Here is a 16337-nt window from a genome sequence, read left to right on the forward strand (position 1 = left end):
TGGATTAAGGCAGTTATGCCTGGAGGGGGACTCAAAACAAGTAGTGGACCTTTTGAACCAGGATTGCTCCAATTGGAGCATGGGTGGATGTCTCATAACAGATGCCAAAAATATTCTAAATTCAGCTGCTGCTTGGTCAGTTTCACATGCATATCGTGAGGCTAATATGGTAGCTCACATGTTAGCAAAGGCTGCACTCGACTGTATTGAAGATGTTTATGATATTGAGATATGTCCAACCTGTATTCTTCGTTTGGTTACCAAGGATATGAGTTGATTTGATTCCTTTACTTTGTATCATCCTGTTTCATGTAAGTGTTTGATGTTGATTAATGAGATCAGGTTTATCAAAAAACAAGCAAAAGGAAATGAGTACTCTGCTTAACAATGTTGAGGATTTGATCGATTTCAATATTTCTGGGTTTGTTCACTACAAATGAACTATGATCGTAACCAAGTTTGCATTATTTAATAAAAAAAAAGAACCCAGTTGGAATTGGTCCTCTATGACAGCTATTCCTCAACAACTCACTTTCACTATATAAATTATCTTTCATGCATGCCTCTTAGATCATCTGAACCAGAACCATAACCATCTCCCCCTCCCTTTTCCCTCACGTTCTCCTCCCTATGCTCATAGTCAATAAGGGGCAACCAACAAAGCTAATCATGATAAGAATTATGAAAGAAAGCTTTATATAGAACTCAACAAACAGGATACAGAGAATTGAGCTAAACATCAACCACTGCCACCACTTCAGTTCTTACCACGCAGAAATTTACAAGTTGTCAATAATAATCAGAATTTGAAGACAGAAAATTCAAGTAGACCCATAAAAACCTATAGATAAAAATCTACTTGTGATCTTTCAGAAAGGGTCCAAAATATTCAGAATGATGATTATCATGCGTTGCATATTATATTTCTCTGTTTGGTTTTGCTTAGGATTCTATTTGATGCTTCTATAGAGACCCATTGATGTTCAAAAGTTAAATGTATATTAAGCTTAACATGCCACATATTATCCGTTTAAAAGAAGTTTTTACCATTTCAAAGCGGCTTCACAAATTCTGAAATAGTCATGGAAATGGATATATGAATGGTTCCAGTATGTAATCAAGATTCTTAACAAGTTACATGTTCCTAAACTGGCAAGCCATTTCACTATGAATTGCTTTCAGCATCGTCATAAGAGAATATTTGTTCCGGCATCTACATGTTTCTGGGTTTTATCTCAAGGCAGCCCACCACCCACACTCAAGTTTCTTGAGACTGGGATGGTGAAAAAAAAACCCATAAACTCAAAACACCCATAAATCCAAAATATTCAGTATAGTCGATTCCTTCATAAACAAAATACTCAAAACACCAATAAGCCCACGACTAACAAACTCACAAACTAATCTCATGCAAGGGAGCAAGATTCTGTTTTCCAACCATCCAAATACCCATAGACCAAACGACAAACCCACTAACCTTGATTCTGAGTTGCGATGGAGAGAGTGAGAGCTGTGAGAGTGAGTTGCGAGGGAGCGAGTGAGGCTGCGAGGAGGAGAGCGCCTGCAAGGGAGAAAAGGTCGAGCGGGAGAAAGGAGAGGAGGGTTGAAAGTCTCAAACGTGATTCGGTGAAGAAGAAAAATCACTGTGTTTTAGATTAAATCGGGTAAACGGGTATTACCCATTTAAAAAGGAATATGGTAACGAGTATTTCATTTCCGTTTTAAAACACAAACGGGTCGAGTAGGGTGGATAATTCGGTCGGATCGGGTATTTGGCCTTTTTGTTCACCCCTATTTGCAAACATGGTGGATGGTAGAGAATAAAATGAATGAGAGGATCGGATGGCTCTGGTACCATGTTAAGAAACCAGAGACATGGTATTGGACATAAAAACTCTATTATTTCTTTATTGTTTGCATGTAACTTTATTATACAAAGCAATGAGCAAAATTCCATGAATGATGGGTTTAAGAAGGAACGTGTAAACAGTAATATTAATCAAGAAACTATACAGCTATACATGAGATGTAGCCTATACAGAAAGCGGGTATATGTGCGAGATTTGTGTAACACTTTATTTTACATTAGTAAAGATATTGGATATGCATGTCCGAAATTAAACTCAAAAGATTTTTTTTTTTTAATAAGTATACATATCTATTTAAATTAGATAAGATAACACTTTAGTATGGCTAATACAAAGTTGAGTATAATTAGTTAAAACAACACTATAAAATGAAAAGAGAACAAAAAAACTGAAAAATGAGTAAATAAAATAAAATTACAAAATAAAATCTCATGTTGAGAAAGGGGAAGAATTCTCTTAAAAGAGACCCTCTGCAGCAACTCGCAAGCTAGTTAGGCTGAAAAAAGACAAAAAATTGTAAAAGAGCCTAGCAACCCACCAACCAAAGAAAAAAGGGTAAAAATGTAATTTTCTTCATCAAATAAAATCTACTATTGATAGGACTATAGACGCTTTTATAAGAGCAATGTACAAGGCAAGTTTACCTAGTTGGGAGAAATTCTTTTTGAACATTAATAATGTCCATAAAAGATAAAAATAATATGATTTTTTACTTAAAACTAATTAGTGAGTAGTTTAATGCATCAAAGCAAAAAAACAACTAGGCAATGGCTGTGAAAGCTAAAGATAGCTTAAATAGCCATGATATTTAAGATTAATTCAATTTTCACTAAAACGAACAACATATACCTACTTAGAAGCAAGTACATCAATATTATATATAGAGCCGAGATATAATATTGTTGGTGAAGATATATATATATATATATATATATAGAATTTCAGGACTGCCATCCTTTTAAGCAATATATATGTGCTTAAAATGTTTTTGCCACATCTGAACCATTTACACAAAAAGACAAATAAACCTTGATCACTTAAATGGACACAAAGAACATAACACAAGTGTAAAAACAACATAACACGCAAAACAAGAACTACTCACACGGATGAGCAAAAACACAGATGACCCATTGCCTCGTTTGTTTTCACAGATGAGTTGAGATAAAAGTTGAAAGTTGAATAAAAAATTGAATAGTTTATTTTATTTTGTGTTAGAATTTGAAAAATTTATAATAATTAAATGAGATTAGATAAGATGAGATGAGAATTGTTATAAAAACATATGAGACACTCACACAATATGACTAACGTACTGACACAAACCGGCAAAACAAAAAAATGGAGAAAAAAATTAGATTTTTCAAAATGGACAAAAACGTAATAAGACCAAGTAAGACAAGGGTATAAATGGAAAATATGGAAAAAAAATGTCAAACACTAATTATTATTCATTCCCTTATAGTCACTTTTAAGATATAAGGGAAATTAAAAGACAATGCTATGGTGCATATCAAATTGCATACCAGTGCAAATGTTTTTTTTCTTTAAGTATTTGTTAAACATCCTTAACCAATAAGAAAATATATAAATATATAAATTTATTAATAGTCAGTCTCTTAATTATTAAGTGAAAAAAATTAAAATATATGAGTAAGCATATTTGATGGCCATATTTGAAAGTTATACTAATATTTTCCTATAATAAAGTAGATATGAGTTGGAGGAAGTTTTCTTCAACAAGCCTATATAAGACGGCCCTGTAATAAAATAAAATTAATTTAAAGAAAAAAAAGGCCTGCAGTTAAGGAGAAACAAATCAAAGCCACAACTCTCTACTTATCCATGCACACAGCAAAAAATAAGGCTACAAATTAATGGCCGAAGCGCAGCTTTCTTACCAAAGTGACCGGGCATCATGCCCACAAAGGAACTAATTCCGTATCGTATTGAGAAATATTCATGAATACGCAAGTGTCATATAATTATTTTGTAAAAAATAAATAAATAAATATGATATTTATATAAAAAATAATAATTTTTTAATAACTATATAATACTTACACATTCTACTGCACTTAACATTACTCAATTTTATTTTTGGGCAAGTAAAACCATGATATCGAAACAAACGGGCTGACTTTTATCTTGCCATGAAACCTTACAGTACAAGTAAAAATCCATGGAGAAATACGCAAAGGTTTCCGGGGATATTTGAAGATCCCAAATAACGAAAGGCTTACACATAAAGACTTGATCAATGGAGAGACAAACACACGTACTACTCCTACCCTGATTACGAGTGCCAGCTGAAAGAGATAACATGACGTACATTAATAGTCCTTAAAACAAAAAAGCGAGAAGATGTAAAAGTAAAACAAGCACATGCACTAGAAGCTGAATTATACCATGATGATCAAACAGCTAAACAACTAACTTATCTGCTAATCAAGCACACCACGTACAACTTGAGCATGATTTAGCTTCCCATACGGACACCATTGTAGCTGTTCATGGAAGACATGCACTGCATGCACGTAACAGACGGATCGAGTTGGAGATATTAAGCCCATTATTTAGGATGATAATAAGCGTACATGGTGTAGTAGGTTTGCAAAATGGTTGACACTAACAACACAAGGGCTGCCAATAACGAAATGAATGACCATGGTGCATTAAAGTACCTATGCTTGAACTCCGTCCACCGCACTTTCCACTTGACATTATAACGATGGTTTACCTTTCCGAAAAAGTTGAATAAATAAAACTGATCGGTTTCAACATCCATCTCCTTCCCCAACTTGTTGATGAATTGCACGACCTCGCTGTTCTTCCCAACATAACCGTCAATGATGTTTTGTTCGTAAAGGTACTCGGCGTCCTTGGCTGTGTTTACTAAGCAGTCCAGGAAATAGGCGTAAACTGTGATGTGCTTGGAGCTTTTGTTGTCCAACTGCTCGAATGCCCGACAGTTCACTACTAAAGAGTGCATGAAGTAGTCGACGGTTATTTTGGGCATCTCAATCACTCCGTTCTTGAATTTCACAGCCAAGAAGTTGTCGGCCGCCTCACGCAGTTTGATCTTAATCCCCGCTTTGAGGAGCTTCGTGATGCAGTATATCACCGGTACTGGTTTTTTCTCCTCTGGTGGCTGATCTAGATCGCGGGTGATAAAACTTAACCGAACCAAGTCCAGCAAATGCAAGCTGTCATTGAGTTTCTCGCTCATCTTTTTGAGATCTTCATCGGATCTGCGCATTACCTTGTTAAAGAATCTCAAAGCAAGCAAGGACAAAGGATAGTCCTCATCAGGCATTTTGGAAGTTTCGAATAACTTTTTCAGAACAACAAAGGGGATCTGATTCTCAAGCAGAAGAAGATCCCCGTAGAACTGTGGTATTGCCCATGCCACGGAGGCGAGAGGGTGATCAGACTCGATCTTTTTCGATTTTCCAAGTACTCGAAACAATTCTAATATAAAACAACCATCAAGAACCAGCATTCTGAGGAACGGATCGATCGTCGCGGAGTTGAGCTTAGTCTTTTGTGAGTAATGAGCTGATCTGGCATCAGCAGCTTCAAGTACTGGCCGGCGTATGGTTTCCATCAATTCTTCCATGTTTGTTTTGACGCGGGACAGTAGAATGCGACAGAACTCCTGCTTGTGCTTTTGTTTCACTTGGAGGCGTTTATGTTTCGCGTCGTTCTTGCAGTTGTAGTGCCCTATGGAGACGACGCGGGGCTCGAACCATTTCTTGCCGCTGACCTCGACGAGTGTCTTCGGAACACTGTAGATGCAGCAATTCTGTGTGGAAGTATCGGAGGCCCCAATTTCCAAGTCTTCGAAAGACGACTCCCCATGATCGTCACTCGTCGAGGCTCCTTTAGTTTTTTTCCCTGTTCCTCGTTTAATTTTTGAATCAACCTTGACCATCTTGCTTGGTTTTAGATTCTGGGTGTTGTGAAGTTGGCGATCGAAGGTATGAACCTATTTGATTGGAAGTTTTACACAGGATTTGAAGGGACCATGATGGCGAGAAGTCAAAGTCGTCCGTTACACATAACGATGAGAATAGTACTGGGTCACAACAACTTATCATTTGTCATTTTTTGTTCATTTATTTAAATATATATATATATATATATTATGAGGATAATATGTTCCGAACTGAGGACAGTATTTTTTATAGCTCTGATTTTAGTAGGAGTCACTCCATATATAATTGTTTAACATATTTTCACGTGGCTTTGAGGAGAACATGCCAAGGTTGGGGAGGATCAAGGAGCATCCATATTCAAATTTATTATGGGGGAACATTATTCAATGATCAGAAATTGACTTCATTTTTAGGAGGATACCTAACAATTTGTCCTGCATGGTCGATCCCTGCTATTTTCACATGGGTTTAAAGGGACCGCGTTCTTGTGCGTACCTATTATCCAACGTCTAGCCTTTTCTTATTTTGATGAATCTATTATCGAACTACTCGTGCGTAAAAAATTGATAATAGGTACAAGACAAATTAATTGTTGTTTTTTATAATTACTTGAAAATCCGTGTCCTTTAAGACAAAAATCAACGCTGATGGATATATGAAGAATGTAATTATGTACAACGAGATGGGAGAGGAGATGGAGGAGAAAAGGAGAAAAATGAAATGGAGTAACGCGACGGGAAATGGAGAAGGATAGGTTAGGGTTAGGGATCTAGAAGGTGGGGGAGGACTTCGTAAATAGAAATTGAAAAGAACATGGAGGAGAGGAGAAAGAAGGCAAATTTCGAAACACATCGTTTTGTACAAAATTTTGTTTCCTGCATGCACGGCTACACTCTCCCACAACTTTTTCTCTTAATTTATGACCTCGAATGCCCCGTTGTGATTTGTCCGCAAGGGTACCCGAAATCGCCTAAGTATAGAAGTTTTCTATCTTCTCACTTATATTCTCCATTGCTTTAGCGAAAATGTTGAATGTTTCCCGATAAAGAAATAGATTAGCATATATGATATCTCCAATCAAAACGAGGAGCAAACTAGGGGCCATGGCTATGTTTTGTTGAAGATGGCGTGACCAAGCAATATTTCGATTGGATTGATCTTACTTGTTGATCCCGAATAAGGATTATTTTCTTGCAATTCTTTAAACTTCTAAACAGTATGTCTGTCGAATTGGATTTGCTTGGTGATCCCAAGCAAGAATTAAATTATTGCACTGCTCAGTATTACTAACCAGTGTGTCCGTTAGATTGCACTTATTCAGTAATCCTGATAAATGATCATTTTCTTACGATGCTTGGAATTACAAAGCAGTGTGTCTGTTAGACTGTTTGGTGATCCTAAGCAAGGTTTATTTTCTTCTTATACTCGAAATTGATAGTCAAACTTATATTATGGAGATAAAATTTGTTTTGTTCATAAAATTGATCTTCCCATTAACTCATGTATAGTTTTCTTTTATTGCAAAGGCTCATACCTACGTCTACATTGTTTGTATATATGAAGATGATCTTGAAAGTTGAATGCTTTCAACTAAACAAATGACAATGTAAAATAGAAAGGAACAAAAATAGAACATTATTTGACATTTTGTAGTATGCTACCCATTTTGACTGTTTTGGAGCAAACCCTTACAATTGGACCAAGTTTTTGCATATGTTAATGGACATGAAAATTATTAGATGGTCATGTTTTTAAATAACTCATACCATATCGTGTTATTCCTTAAAATAATCACACATGAACATGAATCTAATCCAAGCATGTCATAGTACAAGGGGATGACCAAAAGAAATCTCAAGGTAAAAATGTAGTTTTATATAAGAGACAAAATAATTTAATTAAGGAAATAACATATCAAAAAAAAAATTAAGGCAATAGATAATAAGAAAGATATGATAAAAAAAAAACAGCACTAATCATTTAAATGAAAACCTTGATAATTTTTCCTGCCAAACAAAAAATATTTTAGAACATGGACAAAAAGGACGTAGCACATCAAACATGAACTTCAAGGAAAAAGAGGTAATTTTACCCATCAAACACATTAGAACCTCAAGGACAAAAAGGTAATTTTCTCATCAAACACAAACCTCAAGGACAAGAAAGTAATTTTTCCATCAAATTCAAAATAAATATTCATCCTATTAGAATACAAATTGTGAAAGAGAAAAGGGAGAGAAAATGGCAGCAAACAAATTGTGCACGACAAAAAAACAATGCACGGCTAGCAGGGGCAAACACGTAATTAATAAACCTAAAACAAATTTCACTGTTCACATGCCCAAAGACATTATTTTCAGGATAATGGACAACAAGTTAACATGCATGGATAATAAGAAAATGTTTTTTTGGGTATTTGATTTTAATATGCATTACGATACAGTGCACTCATTTTAAAAATGAGTAGATTTATTATTAAAAAATTAATTTCTTTTTATATTTAGATCTCATATTTATTTTTTTATAATTAAGTACTCAGTACTTATACATTACTATAAATATCATTTCTAATCTATACTTATTTCTAATCTATACTTTTTAGGTTTCTTGACAAAGAGATAACATGATGTACACAAATGCAACTCATCATCTATTTTCTCATCATCATCACATGATATCACAATAATTGATTAGAAATTATTTATTATATTTTACTTTTAAATCTATCATCTAATATCATATCATGAAATGACGTGAGAATGATGAAAAATAAATTTTTTCTATTTTTTTAATGGCTTTGATTTCTACTGTACTGTCTATGATCCCTGTTATTTTCACATGGGTTTGAAGGGACGTGTTGATCTTGTACCTATTATCCAACTAGTTTTTTTTTTTTTTTTTTTCGAAATCTTTTTTCGAAATCTATTATCAATTTATCCAACTAGTCGTGCATAAAAAAATTGATAATCTTTTTTATTCTGTTTACAATATTATTGCAAAGTTTAATAAATTTACTTGCATTCTTCGATTAATAATTTTAATAAATTTGATATTGAAAAAGAAAATGTAGGCTAAATAATAAAAATAAGAAGTATTTCAAACATTTAATGTTCCTAATTGTCTATTAATAGGTGTTAAATAAATAAATCTTTCTAATGTTTACAACTTTGCACATCCGTGTTCTATAAAACCACCTTAATGGATCTTCTCATAATCTCAGTACTAATTAATTATATTCTCCATTGTTTTTTTTATAATTATATTCTTGCCTATTATGATATGTGAAAAAATAAATAAATCAATATATGGGAGAATGTGAGATTTTACTAATGACCAAAAATTAGGTGCAAGTATGAAAAAATTATTGCAAAATTAAAAGAAACTTGGAGAATTAAGTGCTAAGTAAGATTTTTGAAAATTCTTGGGTTGTCAAATTATCTTTATAATGAGGACATCTTAACAAAAAGTATGTATTAAAAAAGGGTTTTCTAAAATTTTGGTGCGTCATGCCCTAATTGTAGCTTCAGCCTGCTTAATTTAGGGTGTTGAATGGTGCTCGATAAGTATGTACAAGGTAGCAGTGATTTGGACACTGGTTTGAGGGTCTTTATGATGTATACAAATGCTTTCAAATCCATGTAAATCACATAATATAACTGCACTGGAGAAGGTGGTCATAGAGACCGCACTAGAGAAGGTGAGCAGATTGGAAATGAGGAGGCTTCGGAGGAAAAGGGAGAGGAGGAAGGGTTTTTTCACTTAATGGATTCTTGTTATCACCTGCAGACAGTTATATGGAATGAAAAATGGAGGGGCTATGTGGCAAAATGTCATTGAAAGTCTGTTATTTGAACTTCAGCAAATTGACCGGTGTGAAGATTTCCTCTATACATACATACATACGTGCATACATACATACATACATACATAACAAGTATCCATTAAACATGTGCCAAATATGTGTTTTTTTAAAAGATTAAATTAAAAAGATAAAATCTTAAGATCAGCCATTGATTGGCTGCATCCCATCGCACACCTTACATGTCGATTGAATATTGCGTTTCCATCTCTCAAAAACAAAGTGTGATGAATCACATTGACCATATATCTGTAAAAAGCACTGCAAGCCGTGCCATTTATGTTGGAGAAATCACCAAAACTTATTCTCGTTGTGATCTTAACTAGTATAATAAGCCTTCCCCTACTGGAAAAAAACCAAGCCGACCTCCTAGCACCAACCCCTTCAACTCCCCTTCAAAGGCACCATCTTCATCATCAGTAACTTGGAGATGAAAGACAAAGAGTCCCAAGGGGAGCGGCTAGAGTGGGGGTGATGACTTGAGAAGCATGCTCAGTGCACAATCAGATCGATGTCGGTGGCATAGCATTGGAGGTTCATCAGTGAGGGATGACAAGAGCCTTGCTAGCTCACCTGCAATTTCAAGTTACAAGGCATTGAAATTCCCAATGTACCCCTATTAATTCACTAAATCACCTACCAATTTACTTGAACAAATTGGTTAGATCTCAATATTATGATTATTAAATAAATCAAATACTTGAAGTAAATTAATCACTTTGTTTAACACAATGATTGGTTTCGAAGGGAAACCCTTTAAAAAACTCTTTAAAAGTAAAATCCTACGGGGCAGCCAAACTCGGGAAAATCAATCTTATTATTTGAAAATCAATTACAAGTACTCATCAATTACACAACCTTTGCAACTTGACTCTCTTACTTGCACAGAAAAATGACTCATTTGTCTTCTACCGCGGTAGCAGCTAGACCCTCTGGCGATATTCAAATATTGCATTTCCTCCTAGAACTCTTGGGGTTGAAGTCCAATCACAAGATCCTTCATGCTTGGAGCACGATCACACTTAAGAAGAAATGAAAATCAAAGTAAAAATCTTCAAGTCGATTTTCCCTTCATAAGCACACGAAAAATATCTCAATGAAAACTCAATCAAACTCTTTAAAGAGTCATGAAACCGAATCCATTTAAATATTAGATCTGGAAAGAGTTCTAGTTGAAGTAGGATTTTGCTGACGGGTAGAGATAGTCGCGAGAATGTTTCCTGACAGATTGCTAGCATTTCACGATAACTCTTCACTGGTTACTGATCTGTGTTCATCTTCTGTCCTGGATAATTGTATATCTTTATGGATTCAAATTTCACATGACTGACTTATCTAAGCAACCTTAAGGACTTCTAGATAAACTCAATGTTATTGAAGATAAAGTCAACAACAATTTTACATTCAACCAAATTCAAACTTATAATGATAAGATAAACTTTATCATTTAGTCATATAATCCTAGCCAACTTCAGCATTTACAGGCACCAACAAAATCGGCAAAGGCCATGTCCTGTTTGCCAAGTCCAGTGGGACCAGACAAAAAGGGCACACCAGAGAAGGGATCGGCCGGTTCTGTGAAGTAATGTCTCTCAATTCTTTGCCTCCCCGGCTAGATCAAGAAGGCATTCCAGCCCTACTAAGGTGGAATCTACCTCCAACAAGAACATCAAAGCGGATATAGGGAATAATGTCGATATTGCGAGGGGGAGACAAAACAAACAGTGGGTTTAGGCCAAGTGTACATGAAAAGATTGGGCATAACATGGGTTGCGACTTTGATCTTCATTTTCATCCATTTCTTTTCGAGAATATGCTTCTGTTAGAGATGCCATAGAAGAGGAAGATACAATCTTTATGGCAACGATTCCTGATATGCATAGATGTCATGTTGTGGGGATTTATTTTCTTTTATCATTTTGCTTTTGTCTCGTTTTATATAGTGGCGTTGCCGGTGGCGGTGGATAGAGGAAGGTGACGTGATGTAGGCGAGGGAGGAGGTTTTTGGCAGGCCAAATTCGAATTGGGGCAAAAAACAATACCGACCAACAAAAAACAGCAGGCACTTAAGGTGTGCAATGTGTACACCACCACAATGGCTGCTTCCTAGTTTTACTTAATTAAAAAACGAACATTTGTTTATTCATTTAAAAAAAAAATGTATTTGTCAAGTGCTCAAGTGTATATGTCAATTTTTAAATGTATTAAGAAATTGTTGTCCTATAAAAAATGTCAGCACAAAGCGTGCCTAACCCTCCAATAAAATAAAGTTGTGGCTTTATTTGTTTGCCCTCCAGAGTCGAGCACCCTATCACATTTAAATAATGTATGCAGCACTGGGATTCTTGCAAAGACCAAAAATATTAATATCACTTAATCTGGGGTCCAAGGTTTAATCTCACCCCCAATGCCCGTGCCTTTCTTGTAGGGCCCAATTATAACGAGCTCTAATCATTTGATATAAATAACTAAAGAAAGGAATAATAGGTTTGGATATAAAAGTCATTCAAATTCATTTCAACTCATTTAAGTTACATTTAGATAGTGAGGTATTTTATAAATAGTAATAAAAAAATAATAAAAAAGTAATAATATAATATTAAATAATAATAAATAGTAATAAAAAGTATGTACAAATTAATAATAAAATAATAAAAGTAGTAAAATATTCTGAGAATACCTAAGATATTCTCATAATTATATTCTCATATTTAATCTGATCATTATAATTTTCTTAAATGCTCACATAAAATATAATAAAAAGTTCAATTTTTGTAAATATCATTATAATAATAATATTAAAAAAAATATTCTAACAATATTTTATTCAACTTTCAACTTTCATCTCAACTCATTATCCAAACCTCACTTATATATAAACACAAATGGGACAAGGATCGAGCATCACTCTTTCTCAAATAATTAATCTACAAATATTTTTTGGTTCTCAAGGAATTCCATAAGATGTTTTATTAGTTGTAATTGACGTTTTAATAGAGCAAAGGAATGAAAAGTTAGACGAATGGATTTTGTAATGAATTTATTTTTTAAATAAAAATTCCATTTGAGACCAAACGTGTAGCTTAATTTTCCCCTACTATAAATAATATCGAATTCTCGGTTAATGACTACTCTATTTGTTATGTTGTGTTTTATGGGTTGGGGCAACTCTACGGAGATAGTGCTCGGGTCGTCACCTGCACAGTGGAAAAGGGGGGACCTCAGAGTCTGTTGTACCTATGATGCTTAAGTTAGTTTTGATGTAGGAGATGAAAAGAAAATAATAATGAAGATTGGTGTAAAAGTTAACCTTCCTCTTGTTTGCTGCTTGTAATATTTATTTATACTTGCCGACCTAGTCCCTATAGTAGTGGGGTGTTTTATTGCAGGAGATTATATATTCATGCCGTTTACATGCCGAGTTATATTCATGACGTCCGCTCATCGAGTTATGAAGTGTTTAGATTCGATGTGCGTAGTCCGAGCTATGGGCCATATTGAATACACCACGTTTTTTGCTCTGGTTCGCATTGAATGCGGCGTGCTTTCTGCCCTAATTTGTATTAAATGTCGCATGCTTTCTGCTCTAAATTCCTCTTATCCCATTAATACTCAATTTGAACTACCATATATTTTCCTGGCTTGCATTGAATGCGACATTCCTTCTTCCTTAAGCCTCTATTGTATCCTCTGACTTGGTTCCTGACATGAGCATGGTCCAACCTGGATCTCATACCCAGGTTTTGACCCAAGACTTCCTAATTTGTTCGGCCCTGCCCAGATCTTGTATCTGGGCTCTAACCTAGGCTTTGCTTTTTGCTCGTCCCAAGGGAGTTACTCCATTCTCAGTATCCCGCGAATTTTTAGTACACTTGTGGTTGGAAATTATAAAAAGTTTTTTTTTAGCCGAGAGAGCCTTTATGAGGATTTCTGACCTGGGCGAGCATGTTAAAGGTGAATGGGTTTGTGTATACTCACCCGTTCACCTCCTCCAGATTGTTGGGATGCGAACCGAACTCTGACGTTAATGAGGATGAATAATCATCAACTCTGTCCTCATTAATTGATGTTGTTTCCTTGTGTGAACTTCAACATCGCCCGAGATTGGTTCTTTCTATGCACGTGTGCTGTTGGTAAACGTCATTCTGCATTTCCGCGACTAATATTTGGCCACCAACCCTTTGTGTATCTTATACCACAGAGAACCCTGCAAATGCGCTATCAAAACTGTCGTGCCTTGCTTATTAGAATGACAACCATAGCAATTGCTACAGTGGTGACACCTTGCTTGTGGGTTCTCATGACCAGCACTACAATCCACTTCATCTGACTCATTAGAAATAAGTTCATCTTTGACATCTATTGGTACTCAACTACTTGCACAAGAAGTAGCTACATATGTGAGTCTATTGGGGTGGACGTACCTGTCGTCGGTATAGAAATTGAAGCATCCCCTTGTGTATGATCTTCTGGAGCAAGTGTAGCATCCATATCCATATCCATATCCACTTGAAAGAAAAACAAGTTAAAATATCTAATTATCTATAACAAAAGTCTATAATCTCTATAACATAAAGAAACTAGAAGATGAATATGTTACAACATTTTTTGTACTTTTGTGACAACTCGGAGTTGCACATTGAATCTCTACTAGCTAGCTAATTACTTTTTTAAATTCATTAGTGTGGTTGCAATCATATATATGATCATTGATCAACAAGAAAACTTATTTGAATCAATTAAATTTAAGGCCACAAATATTCCTTGAGATTGTGATCTGGCTTCATTAAGGGAGCGGGTAAGGCCACATACTTGAATGATAAATTCAATTTCGGCACCAGCCTCATGCATGGAAAGAAAACAAAAAGGAAGAAAAGACCTCATGAACAACACCATGCATGCCTAACTATATTAATAGAAGAAGAAGAAGAAAAAACAAATGGAATGTCTAACTATATGCATGTTATACTGATTCTACCAAATGACTGAATTAATTTGCTAACATTTTTGTATGATATATAATATAAGCGTATAGAAACTATATATTCTTCATCTGTATTAATGAACTAGCTAGCCAAACTATATAAGAAATGTATACCAACGTACCATATATAGCTAGATCATAGATGGATTAAATAATAATAATGACCTTACAACTTTAAAATTAAAGTGAATTAATATTCAAAGATAATATGAATCAATATGTATAAATTAACAACACTATAGTACTAGGAGTACTGTTAATTATCAGTTCTTTTTTTCTTTTTCTTTTTTTACTGAGTTAGTAACTTTATAAAAGATCATGAGAAAATTAATTAAAGCAGCAATTAAGCACCTAATTGTATTTGAAAATAAGTTGAAAATGAAAGTGATCATAGAGAAATATATTACGTATACATGCATACATAAATATAATCCGTGAAATTCTGACCTTCATGATCTCTAACTTGCATTTTCTTCACTATTAATTGTCTTAATTTTATAGAACCAGATTACCCCCCAAAATCAATAACTCTGTTTAAAATTATAGCAAAAATAACAATCCTAACATAAAACTATTGCTAGTAGTCCATGGAGTTGAAACCATGAAATTTTCACGTAACATTACATGAAAATTAACCAATTACACCGGATAAATAAAAAATAAAATAAAAAACCCTAAACGTTTGAAACCTTAGGTTGTAGGCATCTTTTGAAAATAAATAGGCTTATGGTTTTAGCATCGCACTAGAGACTACTTTCCATTGCAGGACTAGGCAAACGACAGCGTCATGGCAGCACACAGGTGCAGAGAAGAGAAATAGAGTGGGGAAAGTCTAAAGAGCCGAAGAGGGGAATTAGGGATTCGGGAAAGTGAGAGGGAAAAGTGGGCTGGGGCATTTTCGACCCCCGATAAGCACCGAAACAAAGATGTTCCATTTGAAATAGAAAGACATTGTTTAAAAAACGTTTCAATATATCAAATGCCAAACGATGTCGTTTTATGTTTAAAAGATAGTTCAGAGTTGGAGCTTATATTGTTTCCGACTTCGACTCCGAATTCCAAATTATCCAGCTCCATCATAGTCAGAGCTAGAGTGGACGACGGTCGGAGTTGAAGCTGCAAGAAGTTTTGGCCACCACTACTATTCGTCATGGGTGGACAGGGTGGGGTGAGCAGTCATGAGGGCCAATTTGCCCCCCAACGTCTAGGCAGGAGCACCCGCCCACCGAAGGCGGTGCTATGGTCTGGGGGCCCAAATTGTTCCCTTTGCCCTTTTTTTCTCACAATTCATCCCGCATTTCCGCAGTATGGCCCTGTTGGGCTTGTTTGCCCCAATGGTCCATGATCTTTCGAATTGCTTGGTCATGATTTAGGACCCAACAAACCAATTAGAAATATTTTTTTTTTTTAATTTATTGGAAGTTAAAATTGAGAGAGTATGTGAATATTGAGCAATTCGAAAAGACTCCGGCCATTCAAGTTTGCATCTTTTGTAAAAACTTTTATTTCAAGTATGAGCTTTTTTTCTTCTTGTACTAATCAATGGGAGTGCTTATTAGATTTTTCAGTACTTAGAAGAGAAATAAGTAATTTTGGTTATAATTTTTACTAGTAAATTATTTTTATTACAAGGGTTTATAATTTAAGAGTATTTGTTTTTTTTTCATAAACGAGGATATTTGAGGAAA

The 16337-nt window shown here is 34.8% G+C and overlaps 1 protein-coding gene across 1 annotated transcript; it reads right to left on the minus strand.

Moving 5' to 3' along the window:
• Window positions 1-546: 546 nt before the first annotated feature.
• On the minus strand, window positions 547-5802 carry LOC109012925 (UPF0481 protein At3g47200-like). Its single transcript, XM_035689136.1, has 2 exons — window positions 4609-5802; window positions 547-663 (listed from the first exon to the last, which is right to left on the minus strand). The coding sequence occupies exons 1-2, from the start codon at window positions 5800-5802 to the stop codon at window positions 547-549; spliced, it is 1311 nt and encodes a 436-aa protein (XP_035545029.1).
• Window positions 5803-16337: the final 10535 nt, after the last annotated feature.

This window comes from Juglans regia, chromosome 4 (genome assembly GCF_001411555.2).
Source record: "Juglans regia cultivar Chandler chromosome 4, Walnut 2.0, whole genome shotgun sequence".
In the NCBI taxonomy this organism is placed as follows: domain Eukaryota; kingdom Viridiplantae; phylum Streptophyta; class Magnoliopsida; order Fagales; family Juglandaceae; genus Juglans; species Juglans regia.

What these genes read in the sequence shown, in the direction of transcription:
- LOC109012925 (XM_035689136.1), bottom strand. Translation starts at nt 5,802, where the DNA reads ATGGTCAAGGTTGATTCAAAAATTAAACGAGGAACAGGGAAAAAAACT. An exon ending in TATTCAACTTTTTCGGAAAG is followed by an intron (nt 664 to 4,608) that starts GTAAACCATCGT and finishes TATCATGATTAG; the next exon opens with CTTTGTTGGTTGCCCCTTAT.